The sequence below is a fragment of the Paralichthys olivaceus genome, chromosome 2 (genome assembly GCF_024713975.1).
Source record: "Paralichthys olivaceus isolate ysfri-2021 chromosome 2, ASM2471397v2, whole genome shotgun sequence".
Lineage (NCBI taxonomy): Eukaryota > Metazoa > Chordata > Actinopteri > Pleuronectiformes > Paralichthyidae > Paralichthys > Paralichthys olivaceus.
The window spans coordinates 15267403-15286127 of record NC_091094.1 but is presented as its reverse complement, the minus strand read 5'-3'; the positions used below and the strand labels follow the sequence as shown (position 1 = coordinate 15286127).

The window sequence follows — 18725 nt, the reverse complement described above, 5'->3', positions numbered from 1 at the left end:
CGGGAATGAAAGCGACACCATTCTCTCTATTCCAAGTCAAAGTACCATCAAACTCATTTTGATGCCTCTAAAACTTTTCATAATGTTGGTTTAAAAAACTGCACGGTATAATCTTCACACTTACAGTATTGCATTTCTGTTCTTCTTTAGGTGATAAAGGTATCCACATTATTGTGTGGTGTTAACCCAGAGCCACAGGTGTCTGACTCTGGTTTTCATTGAATGTAAAATCCCTACAGTACTTGGAGTGTTTGCTTTCGTGTGCCTGGACTGATAAATTGGCAGGAATGTAATTTTCTCCACTACTGCACCAGCGTCTAGACATAAGTGGAGATCAAGCTGAAGTATTTGAGCGGATTTCAAACATTATTCATCACAGCAAATATTGATTGGCTTGCCACAGGCGTCCGTGGCTTTGTGTCAAAATAATCCTCGTTAAAACATTTGTCTCTCTTAAATCCTTGGCTTTAAGTTTCCCAGGGGGAATGTGAGGCCCTCCTTCCCTCTCCCTCACCCTCACCCTCACCCCCGACCCCATCTATACAGTGGGCCAGCTGGTCCCAGTCACGATCAGCATCAGCGGCAGTGTAAGTGCCGCGAGATTTGGACATATGCTGGGAGCGGAGCTGGGGCTACACAGGTCGAACAGACTTCCCTGGAAGCGCATCTTCCTGGAGTCCTGCCTCAGCGTCTCCCAGATGGAGCTGACTTCCTCCTGACAGTCGGACAGCGCTGTGAGGGCACATGTGTGGAAAGCTTCCCAGTGGCTGTGGCAAACAAAGGATCATCACACCAATGCTGCATCTGTCAGTTTTACTCACAGATCATCCTGCATGGCTATACAAGCATCCAGACATGCTCCGGCTCTTGTGGATTAATTTGCTCGCTAATAATCTATCGATGGTCTTGGATGGTTACGGTGGCTTTGAGCAAGTCAAGCTGAGCTTTAATTGCCATGGTAACTGCATCCGAGTGAAACAATATCACAGATGTTATTGCATGTGGGCAGTTTTCTACAGAGGGCTTATGTGTAAATCTTTATCTTCAATATTCGCTGGGGTTCTAGACAACTCGCAGAAACAATGACAAAAAATGTCCCTTGAATTTCATTACAGCTGCAGCGAAGTCATAAATTATTTAGCGTTATAGCTCAGTGTCTCAGCACCATTCATTTCTCTATTCTGCCGCTGAGGTTATGGCATCTCCTCCAGGATTTTGTCAGAAGATGCACATCTGTCTCTCTCTATAATTTTCCACTCAATCTTGTGCTATTTCATACAAACTGAACTGACAGACAATCTTATGCACAGTGATTCAGATCAGTGCTTGTGTCTGTTTTTATTCCAGCCCATCATGATGGTTCTCGCCCTCTTTGAAAGTGGATTAATCAGAAAGGTTGGCCCAAATAAAAACCTTCAGGGTCTATTTGATGCTCATTACAGAGATGTCCATGAATGGAAGCTGCATGCCGTTCACACACTGAGAGAGTTATTCTCACCTGCACACGGCCGCCACTCCACTCTCACTGGTCACGTTCTCCTGATAGTTGTCCATGCTCTCTCCCAGCTCCAGGACACAGTAGGAAAAATCCCTGTAAACCTTTTCGCACTTGACATCTGCTGAGTCTCCTGACACCGAGACGGACAGGAACACTGCAAAACAGACACAGGTGACAAGTGAACAGATTTGATAAACCTGTGAAACTATTGTCTTTAATGGAGAAGTTTGAGAAATGTATCAGAAGCACTTTGTTGCTGACAAATGTACAAAGTTGCCAGGAGTCTTTGCTTTGACCCCTCACAGGCCATTTGGTATTTTTCCTCTATGTTGAGTATTTTCATTCTCTTCCTTCTCACAGCCTGACTGGTCATGATCATGCAACTTTTATAAAATCGAATACATTTTCCGACAAGTGTATTTCTTCTTTTTCTATTATTTCATCATATTTTGCAGTTTTGTGTTTCTGTGAAGCAGATTTTGTCCCAGACCGTGATTACTACACCCCAAACATTTCTTGCACATGGAATTTAAATGCTTTGTTTAGAGCTATTTCTGGTTCAAATGCTAAAACACAGAGAAAATAGAATCGTTCCCACAAGCACAATGCAAAATGAGCACAATTAAAGCACCAAACATTCGTAAAAGTGACATTTAAGGAGGAATCCATTTTTTATTTTGTAATGTGGCATAAGAGCTTGCACACCAACACCCAAGTGGGACCACCCATGCCGTTATCTATGGCGGATGGGGCTGTTCTAGCATCAGCTGGCCACCACGGTGCAGCTCTTATCTCCATAGTGCAAAAACAGATGGAGATGCATGAAGACTACAGTGATATTTCAGATGCAGGGAGATAAGACGATGTCAGGCAGTTTTCTCTCACGGACCATCCGGAGATATCTTACCCAGAGCAAACGCAAGAATCCCTCCGATCTGCGTCGACATGTAAAATCCCATATCATCCCATATCAAGGCGAGCGGAGGAAGCTGCTCGCGAATAAAGGAAGGAGAAGCAGCGTTGAGTCACCAGGGGATGATCATCTGCACATTCTTTATGAGTGTGTCAGTGATAGAAACATGTGTGTGTGTGCGCAGTCTCCCCCTGCTCCGGTCGACTGGTGCTGACGTTTCCTGCCCCCCGGCGGGCGCTGAGCTCATCCTCTACCCCCCCCTCAGCACCGGGCAGCTCCCGCACCTCCCTGAACAGCAGCAGCCTGCACCGCACAACCCCGCAACACTCCCACCACCCCGCCGGGACCCACACACGGTGCTCGCCTCCATCAGTCACGTTATCATGTATCATGTATGCTGGTGTTATAGATTTTCACCTCTCACGCCTTCTCTTTGTGGGATCTCCATTTTATTCCACTAAGCTGCTGCCAACCACTTCAAGATCTCATTTCAAGAGACTTGAAGACATGTTTTAAATCTTTGATTGCATCTGAAATCTTTTTAAATGGTGCTGCTCCCTCATATAAAAACAGAATATATTAATATGTTGACATATCCAAAAATACACGTGTACAAGTATGTGTGCGCTGAGGTTTCATGTTAACAAATAATATTAGTTTCTTATTAGCAACTAATCTATTTCTATTATTATTCTACTCTGAAAGGACATAGATATATAGATTAGAAAGATAGATAGAATGGAAAGATAGATAAATAGTATAGAAAGATAGATAGATATTCACTAAAGGGTTTGAAATATCTGTGACTCAGGGCATTTTCATCCTAATTTCCTCATGTGACGCCATTACTGAAACTGTGCAGATGATAACATTACTGCATGTGACAGAATGAAGACCACAGCAGTCGAGTAAATGAGAAATAAGAGAGCAACAAACAGGAAACAAACACTTTGTTCACCCTTTTATTGTTTCATCACAAATACTGGCAAACAATCTGAAAGACTGCATCTGGTAAAGATGTTCTGCTGAGCCTCTAACAGGCTGGTGATGAAATGAAGCTGCAGATACCTGCAGAGAACACTGTTTTAATGCTTTTTGTTCTTGCAGCTGCCATTGTCCCCACGTTAAACAAATATCACATCAAACCCAAAGGGCCCAGACCTCAGGCCATGTGACTAGATGTTAACAGCAGAGGGGAATAGTGGGTAGTAATAGTTTTAATCAACTGCATCTTTATTCACAATCACAGTGCAGGTAAGGCACAATGGTGGTTTTAAAATATGTGAATGTTTTGAAGTCATAAAATATTTTATCCTCATTATGACATGAATGACGTTAATCTTTAATCCAATTATTATCATGTCACAGCATCCCCATGGATGTATTCTATTCAGCTTTGTTTTGGGCTCAAGCTGTTCCAAATCCCTTTTGTTTCTCCATGATTTTTAATGACTACATGGTTTACCCTTTTACACACACACACACATTAAAAAATGAGCTGTAGTTCAGTCCTGTTAGTGTCAGAATACTTTGAGCAGAGATGTAGGGTCCAGAACGCTGCTTGTGACACCGACAGGAACATCAGACGGAGAGACTGAAATCCACAGAAACATCTTCAACAAACTGGTCAGGCTCCAGAAATGCTGATCCATTGTGAATGGGAATCAGGTTACTGTGGTGAGGAGATGAATTGAAAGCCGGATGGACCGTATGATGACAGATGGAAACATGGACAGTTTTATTGATCAGTTCCCGCGGCCCTCTTGGTTCGTTTCCTTGGTGATGTTTTCGGGGAAGCCTTGTCTGCAAGACAGGACGTGAGGATCAGATTTTTGTGTGTATCAGTAATATGAGCCTATTGTTATTATTATTATGTGAGACAGTTGGGGACTAATATGAACATACTCATGACATTAAGAGTCTCCTGAGGAATCCAGCTGATGTCCACATCACTCATCCCACCAGTGCCCTTCTCTATTTTCACAGGGAGTCTCTTTTTCTGCAAAACACAGGTTCAAAGACAACATCTTATCTCCAGCCATTAGCCTGCTTCAGTCTCAATGTTACTCTGTTTAAAGGAATGGTACAGAGGCTGGATGAGTTCATGTCCACGTTTGGAACAAACACACATATCTTAACATATGAAATTCAACAATTGAAAATGAACACATACCGTCCTCGTCTCCAGGACTTGGTATATTCCGAAGAGCATCAGGGCGACCAGTCCAGTCAGGAACACGTACATGAACATTCTGCAGAAACAAGAAAATGATCTTTGGAATAAATGTATGTTTTTGTCTGCATTTGTTTGCTTGTTTGTCAGCAGGATTATGCGAAAACTACAAAATGTGGTTTCATAAGGGGACTGTTCGGCTGTGGCGGAGGTATGTACTGTCTTAGTGTCATCTAATGTTAAAATAGATTTCTTCTTTTACAGCTCATTTCAGTATACAAAGTAGACAATCACAGTTTGTAATGAATTCAGGAGGGTGGTATGAAAACAGTTCTATGACTTCCCATCAACCTTCTGCAGTTTGCTTCCTAAATAATGAATGCAAATTTAATCAGAGCACTATTCAATCAAATGGCTGCCTTCAGTAGCAACTTCAAAACCATTTCTTGGCAAACTTCATGCATGAAATCTAATGTAGAACAATTGGTCCCAGATTTTATATTTGAGGGTGGAAAACAGTGCTTGGCGAATTTGCTGGTGACAGTTCCTGCATCTTACACCAGCAGCACAATTCTGACAACTTATATCTTTGTGCCAATTTCACACCTCCTTTTACAGGGCCTTGCATGTGCTGCAATGCTCTGGGGGAGCTGGTATTATGGAGCTTTAAAGAGCTGAATGTTGCCTCATGAGTCATTGCAAATAAGTAAAAGAAACTAGGCAAAAATAATTAGCTTTACACATTATCTACATAGAATCATTTTTCAGCTCTTCTCTCCATTTTGGCAGTGAAAGAATATAAAAGGACAAGAAGCATCATCAACATATCATTTACAAGAATGCACGTTAGGATAAAACTCTAAAAAGCCTTACGTTTCTCCATCCAGTCCTTCCTCTCTCTCAGTGATGGTGACAGTCTGGTTATAAATGGCAGTCTGGAACACGTTACCCTGAAGAAAAATTCCAAGTGACTAGTGAGAAAATACCTTCAACTTTCAGGAATCTTCTTGAAACATCTCCTTAAAAATGGCATATATATGATTCAGCATTCACTATTGCTAAAGAAACAACAGTCAGTTCTCAGCAGGGAGAAAATAATGGTGAGTAAAGCGTTAGTAATACCGGTTTTATAAAACGTGAAGATAACAGAAAATATTTCTGATTATTCAAGTTTTGATTTTCAGTAAATTTTGTGGTGGCCTGTGAAAAACACTCTCTCACATGACATATTTTCACTTAAGAGTCAACCAGCCACCACAAAACATTATTTAATGAAGAATAAAACAGGATGTTTTTTTTTACAATTTTTTTATTACCTCATTGTCAAGATAGTTGAGGAGGATAACAAGACCGAATGGACGACCGGCCATGGGCTGAGCTGGGATGAACGAGTACTCAAAGGAGGCCTGAGCCTGCGGCTGCACGACTGTGTTCAGGGGCAAAGCTGTGAACTGAAAACACACACAGGTAAATGTTAATGTAATAATTGTCAGTACTGTATTCATTGTGTTCAGTGAAGGGTGGACAACAAATAAACAGATGCTAACGTATACATGAATTAAGATACAAATGCTATGGATTTTATTTGGCTTGCATCAATGCACAAATCAATTTTTTACAATCTCAATGACTTAACCAACACATGAATGCATTTTTAAATTCATTTTCTATGTATCGGATGTTTGCTGGTGGTTTTTATCTCAGATCAAACTTACATTCTGAATGTGGAACTGGAAGTCTTGGGGATAACGGAAAGAGGCCTCCAATGACTGAACAGTGAAATCCGGACTCCCCTTGTTGGTGAAACCCACCAGGAACCTCACAATCTCATTGGCAAAAAACTCTAAATGAGAAGATGGATATGATTTAATATCAAATATTAAAAGTTCAGTTATAAGTGTAGTAACAAGGCAGTTTAGGTTGTGATTTGAAACGAAGTGAAACCTCAAGAAATGAAACTGGACCAACCTTCTCCTGTCGTGAAGATGATGGTTGTGTCGGCATCAGGGTGAGAAGTTAACAGTTTATCTGCACCTTCATCAGTCTCCTCTTCCTCACCCTCCTGAAGGATGAACACAACATAGTAATGTAACCACCTTATATAAGAAATGTGTTTTGTCTCACTGCTGCATGATCAGAGATACACACCGATGCTTGTATCTGATCTTCCTCAACGAGAACCTCTTCATCATCTTCCTCCTCATCTACGGCAGCATCTGCATCCTCATTGGTGTCCTCAGCAGAGTCTGGCTCTGCAGAGACGTGGCCTGCGTGGATCAGAGGACATGATGGCATGAGTGATGGAGGTACGTTGAATTAATATTGATATTAAGATAGGACTGGGCAATAAAACTATTTCAACAATTATAGCAATGCAATTTTTATCAATTGCAACATAACAGAAGGTTCAATATATATAGATATGATACTTATGCATTGTTTAAGCACAGTGAGGAGGTAGAACACATAATTGATCTACCTCAGATTCACAAAAAAGTTTTATCACAACCTTTACTCAGGAGCAAAAATCTGATTTTTAATATATAAGAAATATCATTTTAGATGTATCCTGATGATTATTGATATAGAACTAAAGTGAATATGTTTGTCTTGATATTATTTTTGGCCACGTCACCAAGCCTTATGTTGTGATGAGTGGAAATATCATTTGAGACAGTGTTATCATGATTGTAATGAACTGGGTCATTAATAGCATCATTTCCCTAGTAGTTCTTTTTTGGACCTCTACAGATGAGTAAAAATGGTCTTCAATAGCCAGGCCACCAAAAGGCCATATTTCATCAATACATATCAATAAAAGTTTGCTTCAGTCAAAAATATTATATGAATTTGCAATATCTCCCAGTCCTTCCTGCTTATGTGTGGAGAAAATAAGATGATAATAAATCAAAACCAGGCAGTGAGTGGTTCTGCTTACAAGAATAGACGAGATTGAAAAGGAATGATCCACTCATACTGGATCAGATGGTATCTTTTCATTAAAGCCATGTTATTTGAATGTAGCTGTCTGTAATAATCTGGATCACCTCATCAATCTAATCTGAGCGGAACAAAAACACTCGTCATCAAAAGTGTGGCAGCGGGAAGAGAAACCTACAATCATATCTATGGTGACGTGTCTTAGTGAGAGGCAGCAGCTGACTGGTTCTGCATCACACACACAGTCTGCAGAAAGAAACTCTACAGGTCATAGAGTGAAACCTAACTCCACGTCATCATTTCATATGGAAACTGCAGCTGCTCGATCTCTTTCATTCCCTTCAAAAACAAAAAAAGCGACGATCTCGAACTGTTCTCCGTGTGGACGGATCACATGCAGGTTAACGGAGCCGTGGAGCTGCGTGTGCGCCGCTGGGAGACTGTGCCACGTCAATACGTCCACACCGAACTAAAGTGTCCACAAAGAGACACGACGGGACCAAACCCCTTACTTACCGATGGAGAGGAGTCCACAGGGGAAGGCCAGGAGGAAGAGCAGCAGCAGCTTGGATCCCAGGTGGAACATCTTGTCGGACTTCCAGCTGGAGTTAGTAACACATCAGCGTTCAGCAGAGCAGAGGACTCCGGCCGGGCACAGGGCGGGATAAGAGCAGAGGAGGCCGGGCCGAGGTTGGTCTGCGGCACATCTGGGAGGTCCCACTCGCTTAAAGGGAAAGTTCACTGAAAAATGAAAATTCACTCATTATCTACTCACCCCTCTGCAGATGGAGGGGGTGGGTGAAGTGTTTGAGTCCACAGAACACTTCTGGAATGTCAGGGGTAAACCGCTTTGCAGCCAAATCTAATACAAGTGAAGTAAATGGTGACCACTTCTTCAAATGTAAAAAAACAACAACCGGAGAAAATCATACAGGGCCTCCATACTGCTCCTGTAGAGTCAGCCAAGTTTCCGTAAGCCCCGACATTTACATTCTACTGAAAACAAGGTCATTTACACTGTGTTTTTAGCTCAACTGTCTGCTGTTATCCTCCTCTGGAGACACGTCCTTTCATGGATCACATCTCCTCCAAAATGTTTGTTGCATTTCTTTGTTTGTTGATGAGTTGGAAGGTCACACACCAGTCCGATGCAAATATTCAGCTATTGTCAAAAGCTAAATCAAAACCAGTCAGTGTTTGGTTCTGCTTACAAGAATTGATGTTATTGAAAATGAATGGATGACTCACACTGGACATGATGGTATCATTTCATTGTTGCCATATTATTTGAATTTAGCTGTCTGTAATAATCCTGATTTATCAATCTTATCTGAGCAGAACAAAAAAGAAACCAGTGAACATTGTAGAAAAGACCTCAAACCCTGTCACTGTAGCTCATGTTTGCTAAAAATATCAACTTGTAGTTGCACGTGCAGATCAGATTCCTAAAGCAGGATGAACTGTGCACAGAGAGCACAGAGCAGAACATGGGGGTCACTCTATGATAACCAGTGAGCGTAACTCAGCATGTCTAAGTAAATAAATGAGCATAGTTTAGGACTTAGAAGGTTTATTGGTAGAAACTCAATGTTATTTTCACAATTATGTTTTCATTAGTGTGAAATCACCTGAATACCCTCACCCTCCACACTGCCCTCTCCCACCTGGACCAGAGGAACACCTATGTGAGGATGCTGTTCATTGACTACAGTTCAGCATTCAACACTATTGTGCCCTCCAAGCTCGTCATCAAGCTCAGGGACCTCGGGCTCAACAGCGCCCTCTGTGACTGGATCCTGAACTTCCTGACGGGCAGACGCCAGGCAGTGTGGATGGGGAACATCACATCCTCCAGCCGGACCCTCAACACCGGAGCCCCCCAGGGTTGCGTGCTCAGCCCTCTCCTCTACTCCCTGTTCACGCACGACTGCGTGGCCACATACAGCTCCAACACCATCATCAAGTTTGCTGACGACACCACCGTCATCGGCCTGATCACAGACGGCGACGAGACGCATACAGAGAGGAGGTCAGAGCCCTGACATCTTGGTGCCAGGACAACAACCTCCATCTCAACGTCAGCAAAACCAAGGAGCTGATTGTGGATTACAGGAAGAAGCAGAGAGATGGACACGCCCCCATCACCATCGACGGGACTCCTGTGGAGAGAGTCAGCAGCTTCAGGTTCCTCTGGGTTCACATCACTGAGGACCTGACATGGACTCATCACACCATAGTCATCACAAAGACAGCTCGTCAGCGGCTCTTCTTCCTCCGCAGGCTGCGGAGATTCAACATGGACTCCAGGATACTCTGCAACTTCTACAGGTGCACCATCGAGAGTATCCTGACCGGCTGCATCACGGCCTGGAACGGCAGTTGCACCGCCTTCAACCGTAAGACTCTACAGAGGGTGGTGAAAACTGCTCAGCACATCACCAGGACGGAGCTACCATCCATGGAGGACCTCTACACCCAGCGTTGTAGGAAGATGGCTCACAGGATATTAAAAGACCCCCATCACCCCAGCAACAAACTCTTCTGTCTGCTGCCGTCTGGCAGACGGTACCACAGCATCCGGACCAAGACCACCAGACTCAGGGACAGTTTTATCCCACAGGCTATAAGACTGTTGAACTCCTGAGCTCTGTGGAAGTCACTACATCTGTTTATAGCAACATATTCATTTATTCATTTAAACATTATAATATTCATACACAAAGAACTATATTTATTTATTAAGTCTATAATAATTCTCATTCTTCTACATCTTTCTATTCATCATATTTCTAAGCTACACAAAAATAAATGAGTGCAATAATTCATATCTGTTTATACCTCCCCATAACTGCTGCTAAATCATGACTGCACATGTTTATATTCACCTTAGCACCTTATAATGTTTTATTATAATGTTTATTGGCACCTTTTAATGTTTAATTTATTTTTTGCACTAGTTAACGACATTGTACTTTCTTGTTTATTTGCAGTAGTGTATTGGTATTTTGTATTTTTAGTTACTCTTATTTTATTATCTTCTGACACTATTACATGTTGAGCTGCTTGAGGTGCCTGGGATTTAAGATTTCATTGCCAACATGTACGCTGTATCTGTTGTGCAGATGACAAATAAAACCTTTGAACCTTTGAATAGGAATAATCAGTTTGTGAGCTCAGAATCAGAATCATATCCACAGAAGGAGTGGGCCCTCTTCCTCAGAGGGGTGAGGAGTGAGGGATATTCCTTGGAAACTCAAACATTTACTTCTTACTTGTGCAGATTCACCATTTAAAATAATTGTTGTAATATCATGATGTAAAGGTGGGGTTGGCTCGAACTATACATCGCCCACACTACTTGCAGGAACCCACTCATCTAGTGTCGGTGGGTGGGATGTGTAATAATTCACTGAAACAGATTGGCTGGGACAACATTTATCGGACAGAATTCACGCACACCAGTAAATACACAATGTGGTACAGAGTGCAGTGCATGTGAGTGAACTGACTGAAGAATCTGATTTGAGAAACAACACCTGTGTGTCTCAGTTTCAGTCACTGTCACATGTGAATTCTTGTCCTCACAGTTTACAGCTCACTGTCAAGAAAGAATCTATTGTCATAAAACATAAAAACATTTTGATGAATGTAAAAACTAAAAGTGCCTTCTGTGCTTATATTCCTTAATATCGTTGAATGTTAGTGGAGGCTTGCAGTCACTGCAGGCACATTACTTGTCGTCTTCGATTGTCTTCTAACAATAGTTTGTGGTTTTCTGCAAAAAAACCACATCCTGTTTTGTTTGAACACTCCCTTGAAAAAAATGTTTCCGCCTTTAAAAAGCTTAAAAAACGGCAAACACCCAACAGGTGCTATAAACTTGGTCTCTTTAGCTACAGTGCAGAAAGAGGCAGATAAAGGAAGACGCAGAGAGAACTGTCCTTGCTTAAAGCTTATTTTTACGATGGCCAATGACAATGTGACACTTCCGTCTGGTAAGTTTTGAATAAAAATGAAAACTTTTGAGGTAAGAGTGGATATGAGATGTAAAGGGAATGATCACATTTGCATTTTACATGTCAATGAAAAGGAATCATGATCATGCTATCATTTGACAGAAGGTAGTAAGTTAGTCATTTAACATTACGCAAAATACAAAAACTACAAAACCTGCAACTCGACATTCAGAAGCTTTTTCTTGACACGTTGAAATAATGAAGTTGAATTAAGTAAACACATTTGACCTCTTTTATTTATTCCATATTTGTTGGGGTTCATTTAAATATAACTTAAGTTTTCTGTATAGGCCGGGGTGACAACTTCATAATTACCCAGCACCGTGACTCTTAAGCCTAGTTTATGCTTCTGCGTCACGTCGACGCCGTAGCTACGGCGTAGGTACGGCGTAGACGCAGACCCCTACGCCGTAAGCCTAGTTTATGCTTCTGCGTCACGTCTACGCCGTACCTACGCCGTAGGTCGTTGAGCATTCGAAGTTCTGCGTCGAGGGAACGCGTTGCTCTGCAATTCACCGCCATGCCGCTAGGGGGTGTAGCGGTGTGTTTGTGTGGTTATAGCCGAATCCTCGCTTTTTCTTCCGTAAAGTAAACAACAGTAAACAATGGCGACCGAGGTGGAGCAGCTGTTTTTGTTGTTGGAGCTCATCAATATTGAAGAACAAATGCTTATATTGCAAATGTTGAAGCGCAAGCTACAAAGAAAACGTTTGCGGAGTTGGTTTTTACGACGAGGAAGAAAGACCGGAAAAGCAACTGCCGGAACTTACGTTCTGAGCGGACCAATCACAGCGCTTACGGTCCGCGTCGACGTACGCGTAGTTAGGATTTTTGGGAGGCGCACGTCAGGCTACGGCGTAGGGGTCTGCGTCTACGCCGTACCTACGCCGTAGCTACGGCGTCGACGTGACGCAGAAGCATAAACTAGGCTGTAGCCTGACGTGCGCCTCCCAAAAATCCTAACTACGCGTACGTCGACGCGGACCGTAAGCGCTGTGATTGGTCCGCTCAGAACGTAAGTTCCGGCAGTTGCTTTTCCGGTCTTTCTTCCTCGTCGTAAAAACCAACTCCGCAAACGTTTTCTTTGTAGCTTGCGCTTCAACATTTGCAATATAAGCATTTGTTCTTCAATATTGATGAGCTCCAACAACAAAAACAGCTGCTCCACCTCGGTCGCCATTGTTTACTGTTGTTTACTTTACGGAAGAAAAAGCGAGGATTCGGCTATAACCACACAAACACACCGCTACACCCCCTAGCGGCATGGCGGTGAATTGCAGAGCAACGCGTTCCCTCGACGCAGAACTTCGAATGCTCAACGACCTACGGCGTAGGTACGGCGTAGACGTGACGCAGAAGCATAAACTAGGCTTTAATGTCAGGTCATGGTTTTACCTGTGTTTACCTGTTTACCTGTGTTTTCATCTGAAAAGACAATCACAGGTAGGGTTTGTAGAATGTCAGCTATTCTATATATTGACATGCTACTAAACTACAATAATTTAATCATTTTAGCATGTTTAACCTCAAATATTAAAACCAACATGTCCGTACAACTTTAAACTGTAACTTTAAACTAAATTGAAGAATTTTAAGATACCAAAGAAATCATGTCAAGCTGATAGTGAACATTTCTATGTTGTATAAGACATCTTTCAATTGATTCTGTGGTAAATAAATAGTGCATTGACTGAATACTTTTTTTACTCAGGCATGCTATAGAATCAGTGAAACATTAATCTACCACAGTGTGCAACATGGTTCTGCAAACGTGTTGCGGTGTAGGAAACTTATCCAGCATGCTTTGCTGAGAATGTATTCTTGCACCAAAAACCGTGTGCACACTTCACATATTCATGCATTTAAGTGCCTGAGGAAAACCACATCTTCTGCTTTTGATGCTTGAGTAGATCCACTGAAGAAAGTGGAACTCTTTTGCTCAAGGGAACTGCTACTTGGCTTTTTCCCATGATTTACTCTGGTGTCTTGTTTTCCCAACAGGGATGGAAACTGTCAGGAACTCTACACTGCATCTATTATGTATAATGGTTATTTTTTGCAAATCTCATTTAAAGGTCCAGTGTGTAAGATTTAGGTGAAAGGGAACTTTTGGCAGAAATTTAATGTAGAATAATCCTCATGATGTTGTCACTAGTTAGTTTCATCTAAATTGTATGAATTGTAGTTTTCTTTACTCTAGAAAATACTCTTTATATTTAAACATAGGAGCCATGTTTTTTACATTAGTCCAGACTGGACAAACTAAACACCTTTTGAGTTTCTATGAAAATTAAAGGCTTCCACAGTTTCTTTTCACTTTTGGAAGGAGAGGGTGAGGTGAGGGGTGTTCAGCTGCAACATGTAATTTCAACACTAGATATCACAAAATTCTACACACTGTATCTTTAAGGCTTATAAAAATTATAATTTAATAATAAAACTGTTCACTGCAAGGGCACTTCTATCTGATCCTTTGAGTTTCAAAACAAACAAACACCCAGTTGAATCAATCCCAGTCTCAATAACTGGATGAAGGAGCTTTGGTCCTTAGTGAACGTATTCCAGCCCTGGGCCAAATGCAGCTTCACATTTACAAAATCTCTCACTGAGTGGATTGAGTTTGTCACACTGACTGCACTGGCAGCTGATAACTGGATGTGTTACATACAAACACATACACACACACAAAATGTGATTTTGTTCATATTCATTGTGAAATATGTGACCTGCACTCATGTCAGGAGGATATTTAATAATGTCAAATGGCCCATAATAAATACACCTCTTTCTCTCTTTTTCTCCAGAGTTGAACAAATTGTTTTGTTCACCCCCTATGGGACTGGTGCTGTTTGGAGTTCTTGGTGCAATGCTGGTATTCTCACTATCTGTGAATATTTTCTGCTGTGTATCACAATGTTGCTCAGGTAATTTTATTATTTGCTTTTTAAAAATCCTGTTAAAACAAATGTCTGTATTTGACGGTGAATGTATTGTTCCCCAGGAAAAGGGACATGTCAAAGAAAGAGGTATGTAAAGCAAATCATGAAATGACCTGAATGTTGAGAACTCATCACCAAACTGGAGATTAAAAACAACATATCTCCTCTCTGCATATCAATCTTAAGTCGGGGTCAGAGGCAGATGGAAGAAAATCCTATTTATGGAAACATAAACTTCATGCAAACAAGTACAGGTACATTGTGTGTGAGCATGTGTATGTCTTAATGCATTTGTGTGTCTTTGTCTTTTACACATTAGCATCTGCTAACAGTATGATGATGTTTTCCATAGATGTGCCTTCGTTCAGAGATGATAATCCTCAACACTCATCTGTGAGGGACGAACAGAGAGTGAGTTCTAAGCTTAAGTCACAGGTTCAGTCCTTAATTGCTTTTACAAAAAATTAAACCCTTACTACTTTTTCTCATCATGCTCTGCAACTGCTATTCACATCACTAGCCCTCGCAGCAACACTTTTCCATCTTCATATGGGGTAAAGAGAAGCAGCAGAAAAAATAAATGGAAGTGCAACAGGAAAAAATAACCTTTTAAAAAATAAGAGATGATGATTTTGGATTTGAATTTGCTTAAAAGTTCACTGTGAAAGTTCCCTGTGCCCATAATGATGTGGCTGAATTACCACCAACTTGTGTAGGACGATGCAAATAGTTTTAACTTGAGGAACATTTGTTGCAATATATGGGCACCAGAAATGTATGATACAAATTTTGTACTTTAAAGTCAGTGAAACTGGGACTACCAGGAAAGTTTTTAAAACACGCATCTATCACAAGAAAATGTAAATAAACTAAAAAAAAGGCACTCTTGCTGTGAAAAATATGAAAAAGCAGGGGTGCCCAGGTTTATTTCCCTCTTTGCATCAAAATGTACTATTGCACTCAAGAGCAGCTTTAGGGATTTTTTTACACATATTTTTCCAAACATACATGTTCCTTTTTTGCCTTTCTAGATATATATATATGTATTGTGATGGAAATTTATCTCGAGATGTGAAATAAAGAGTTTCTCAGACCAGAGTTATCTTTGGGTCTTTAATAGAGCTCTGCAGAGGGTTTCACACTCAGCATGAATGCTCAGAGTGGAACAACCCCGAATAGGGAAAGAAGAAGGTTTTTAACAGTCAGGTAAACAGGAAACATAAGAGACAACTGTTTCTGAGTAATAGCATGAAAAACTGAAGCCACCTGTAGTCTAGTTGAAACAAGAAGCTGTCTGCTCTTGCTTCTGTTTGAAAGAAGAAGTTTGCTACTGCCCAGATCAGGGTCAGCAAGAGGATCATCATCAAGAAAGGACATGAACTCTGAGGTTACATCTGCCAAGTGCATAGCAACAGTCATGGCATTGGATAGTTAAGGGTAAAACAGTAAAAGGTGTCTGTCTAGTTATGAAAACGTCCGTCTGCATGTATGCCTTGCAGTCCCTTTTGGGGAGCACAATTGTGTTTCTATATGAGCTATTGTTGAACACAGCACACGAGCATTGATCAGACATAGGAAAGAGTTCAAGCAAAGTTCATATGCAAGTTTTCCATTACAATATATATATATATGTATATATATATATGTCATAATGTTAATGGCCTTCCCCAGCTTGTTGGTTACTTCCCAAATTAGACTAAAGACAGACCAGCTGCATTGCGAGTATATACACAACACAACATTTTTGATTTTAGATGATATATATCTGACATGTCTTTATATGAGTTATTTGTCTCTCCCTCCAGACCAAACCTCAGGACTGCTATGCTAATCTGAGTCTGAAACCCCCGAGATCACAGTCTGGCCGCAGCTCTCCACAGATAAAGATGTACTCAGATGTAGCTCAGTCAGAGACTGAGATGGCCCTGGAACCAGAGAAAGAAGATGGAGGCAACACAGATGCCGTCTCCACCATGTCTGATTTATATGCGTCTGTGCAAACTCAGCGCACAAAAACGATCATCACTGCAGACACTGGAGAGGAGTATGCCAACCATCTCTGAAAAAAGGTTACAGATGCTTACATGTAACAAATGTACTTTTTGTAACATGACCTGCAGCCACTAGATAGCACTATTTGTCATCATATCACAAATGACTTCTGTGGTGATGGTGCACATACTGTATATCTCTCATGCAACTCACTGGTAGTGGATTTACTAGAGAACAATCATTCAATGCAGTTTTTGGAAGCTCATTTTGGGGTTTTACTTAAATCAAAAGAAATACAGCTGGTGTTTGGTAATGTATTAGTTAGTGAAATGATACTCATGGATTATTGAAGTGAAACGCTTCATATACATAAATATGCATTCAACATTTAGTGAAATAGCATTTTTTTCAACTTTTACTTTCTCTGTTGATCAAGTCAGGGATGTTTGTCTGCTTTGACTCATCCTAATCTCTTCAAGGTTCAATTAAGGTTGTGCACATCTGATATGTTAATGTTTAAACCTGCCTAATCAAAGAATCCTAGATGCATTTTGACCTGATACATTACTGAGACTATAGCAATTATAACAACAATGTTAAGAAATAAGACGTAAACTTTGTTAGTCTCTATCATCATAGTTTTGTTCAATAATTCAGTTGTCAGGCTCTGTAAAATTGAATTTCCTGCAACATACATTCATTAAAAACTGCTTACACTTTCACTGCGCCTCGTTACTCCAACCCATACAAACAATTTTGGTCATTACTTGGTAAATTCCATCACCAAACCATATTTATCATGTTAGTGATTACAGTCCAGGCAATAAAATCAATGTGGAAGATAATAATTGTAATAATTAATGGTGTAGTTACAGGACAGATGGAACACTGTCCTTCAATGGAACAGAGTCGTAAACATGGGAGAGGACTGGCACTCCTTTAATTTTTTGTTTTCATTGTGTTGAATACTGTAAATCACTGCAAATCAAATTCAGAATCAATGATTTAAATTTGACACTTTACTTCTGAAATGATGATTGATGATGGGACTTCTCTGGGTGATACAGTTACACAAGTATTGCAATGAAAATTACATCTTTTTATTATTTCCAAGTCCAACACTTCTGCCCAAATGACTAAATCACCCCCTCAGCTGCACTCTGTGTTTAGAGGTAATAAAAGGTGAACATGGTATATATCATACCTGTTACACATCAGAATATTACCATTGTCCTGAGCATGTTAGCATTCCACTTGTAGAATGAATGAGAAGTATTGCAGGGCTGAGACATACCCTGCGTTTACACTGAATATACCCCAATCAGGCAATACTCCTGTCATCTCATCCTGTTATATTATACACACACACACACACACACACACACACACACACACACACGCACACACGCACGCACGCATGCACGCACGCACGCACGCACGCACACACACACACACACACAGAACAAGTGATAGAGGTGATAAATCCCCCTCCTTACACAGTCACATATTCACCCCCTCTCATTAACACTTGGATTGAGTTGCCCCCAACAAATGAACTTTGATCACACCCCTTACAACACACACACACTCACACACGGACTACACAACTGTTAGAGCATTGCAGACAGTGGGGGGTAAGGTCAGTCACAGCCGGCACAATCAGTCAGAATCTGAACTGGAATCTTCCTAGAGATAAAATGTAGATGTAGTCACACTCACAATGGTGTGGTGATATTAATAAAGCTAATTTAACCAAACAATCAGACCAATGTCATTATATACAACAGGGTCCGAGACCAATTTCCCTGAATCTCAGACTTTTGGACACCACTGTATGTGTCATTTTCCCCCCAAATTATCTGCAGATTCCACAAAATGTTCAAAGTAGGAGGAGGATCAAAGAAACATGAAAGCACTGTATGTCTCAGCAACTAAGAATCAGAATATAGAATTTTCATAGAACCTGCATGATTAGATAACACTTGTTGTCCTTTAGCCTCTGTTACAAATAGTATTCATGTAGATGCAAGTAACCAGAATCCTGGCAGATCATATACTTATTATCAGTTAGTTATTGCTTATTGAGTTATGGACGCAATAACCTTTTAATTGACATGCCTTTGATTCCAGTAAAGCACTTGGTTGAAGCTTTGACTAAAGTTGTACAATGAAAATCAAGCACTTTTGTGTTAACTTGCTTGCAATGTAAACTTTTGGGGTAAATCAACCAACTTTGTGCTCTGAGGACTGGAAT

At 40.9% G+C, this 18725-nt stretch overlaps 3 protein-coding genes across 4 annotated transcripts; 1 reads left to right on the top strand and 2 right to left on the bottom strand.

The window, feature by feature from the left end:
- Positions 1-409: 409 nt before the first annotated feature.
- LOC109629127 (neuritin-like) lies at positions 410-2597 on the bottom strand. The gene is made up of 3 exons (XM_020086604.2): positions 2406-2597; positions 1499-1652; positions 410-767 (listed from the first exon to the last, which is right to left on the bottom strand). Exons 1-3 carry the CDS (start codon positions 2455-2457, stop codon positions 539-541), a joined length of 435 nt encoding a protein of 144 aa, XP_019942163.1. The 5' UTR covers positions 2458-2597; the 3' UTR covers positions 410-538.
- A 762-nt stretch (positions 2598-3359) lies between these two features.
- Positions 3360-8180, bottom strand: LOC109629379 (translocon-associated protein subunit alpha-like). The gene is made up of 9 exons (XM_020087102.2): positions 8041-8180; positions 6733-6851; positions 6553-6646; positions 6300-6427; positions 5901-6035; positions 5458-5534; positions 4585-4663; positions 4317-4410; positions 3360-4214 (listed from the first exon to the last, which is right to left on the bottom strand). The coding sequence occupies exons 1-9, from the start codon at positions 8108-8110 to the stop codon at positions 4150-4152; spliced, it is 861 nt and encodes a 286-aa protein (XP_019942661.1). The 5' UTR covers positions 8111-8180; the 3' UTR covers positions 3360-4149.
- A 3187-nt stretch (positions 8181-11367) lies between these two features.
- Positions 11368-17193, top strand: LOC109629380 (signaling threshold-regulating transmembrane adapter 1-like). Of its 2 annotated transcripts, none has more exons than XM_020087103.2 (6): positions 11368-11519; positions 14345-14464; positions 14542-14566; positions 14666-14733; positions 14832-14890; positions 16285-17193. In XM_020087103.2, exons 1-6 carry the CDS (start codon positions 11489-11491, stop codon positions 16540-16542), a joined length of 561 nt encoding a protein of 186 aa, XP_019942662.2. In that variant the 5' UTR covers positions 11368-11488; the 3' UTR covers positions 16543-17193. The 2 variants fall into 2 exon arrangements, with proteins under 2 accessions (XP_019942662.2, XP_069394382.1); XM_069538281.1 differs by having other exon boundaries at positions 11407-11863; positions 12910-14464.
- The last annotated feature ends 1532 nt before the right edge of the window (positions 17194-18725 follow it).

What these genes read in the sequence shown, in the direction of transcription:
- LOC109629127 (XM_020086604.2), bottom strand. Translation starts at nt 2,457, where the DNA reads ATGGGATTTTACATGTCGACGCAGATCGGAGGGATTCTTGCGTTTGCT. An exon ending in GATTCTTGCGTTTGCTCTGG is followed by an intron (nt 1,653 to 2,405) that starts GTAAGATATCTC and finishes TCTGTTTTGCAG; the next exon opens with TGTTCCTGTCCGTCTCGGTG. An exon ending in GGAGTGGCGGCCGTGTGCAG is followed by an intron (nt 768 to 1,498) that starts GTGAGAATAACT and finishes TGTTTGCCACAG; the next exon opens with CCACTGGGAAGCTTTCCACA.
- LOC109629379 (XM_020087102.2), bottom strand. Translation starts at nt 8,110, where the DNA reads ATGTTCCACCTGGGATCCAAGCTGCTGCTGCTCTTCCTCCTGGCCTTC. An exon ending in CATCTTCACGACAGGAGAAG is followed by an intron (nt 6,428 to 6,552) that starts GTTGGTCCAGTT and finishes CTTCTCATTTAG; the next exon opens with AGTTTTTTGCCAATGAGATT. An exon ending in GAAGGACTGGATGGAGAAAC is followed by an intron (nt 4,664 to 5,457) that starts GTAAGGCTTTTT and finishes TTGTTTCTGCAG; the next exon opens with AATGTTCATGTACGTGTTCC.
- LOC109629380 (XM_020087103.2), top strand. Translation starts at nt 11,489, where the DNA reads ATGGCCAATGACAATGTGACACTTCCGTCTG. An exon ending in GGGACATGTCAAAGAAAGAG is followed by an intron (nt 14,567 to 14,665) that starts GTATGTAAAGCA and finishes ATCAATCTTAAG; the next exon opens with TCGGGGTCAGAGGCAGATGG. An exon ending in CTGTGAGGGACGAACAGAGA is followed by an intron (nt 14,891 to 16,284) that starts GTGAGTTCTAAG and finishes CTCTCCCTCCAG; the next exon opens with ACCAAACCTCAGGACTGCTA.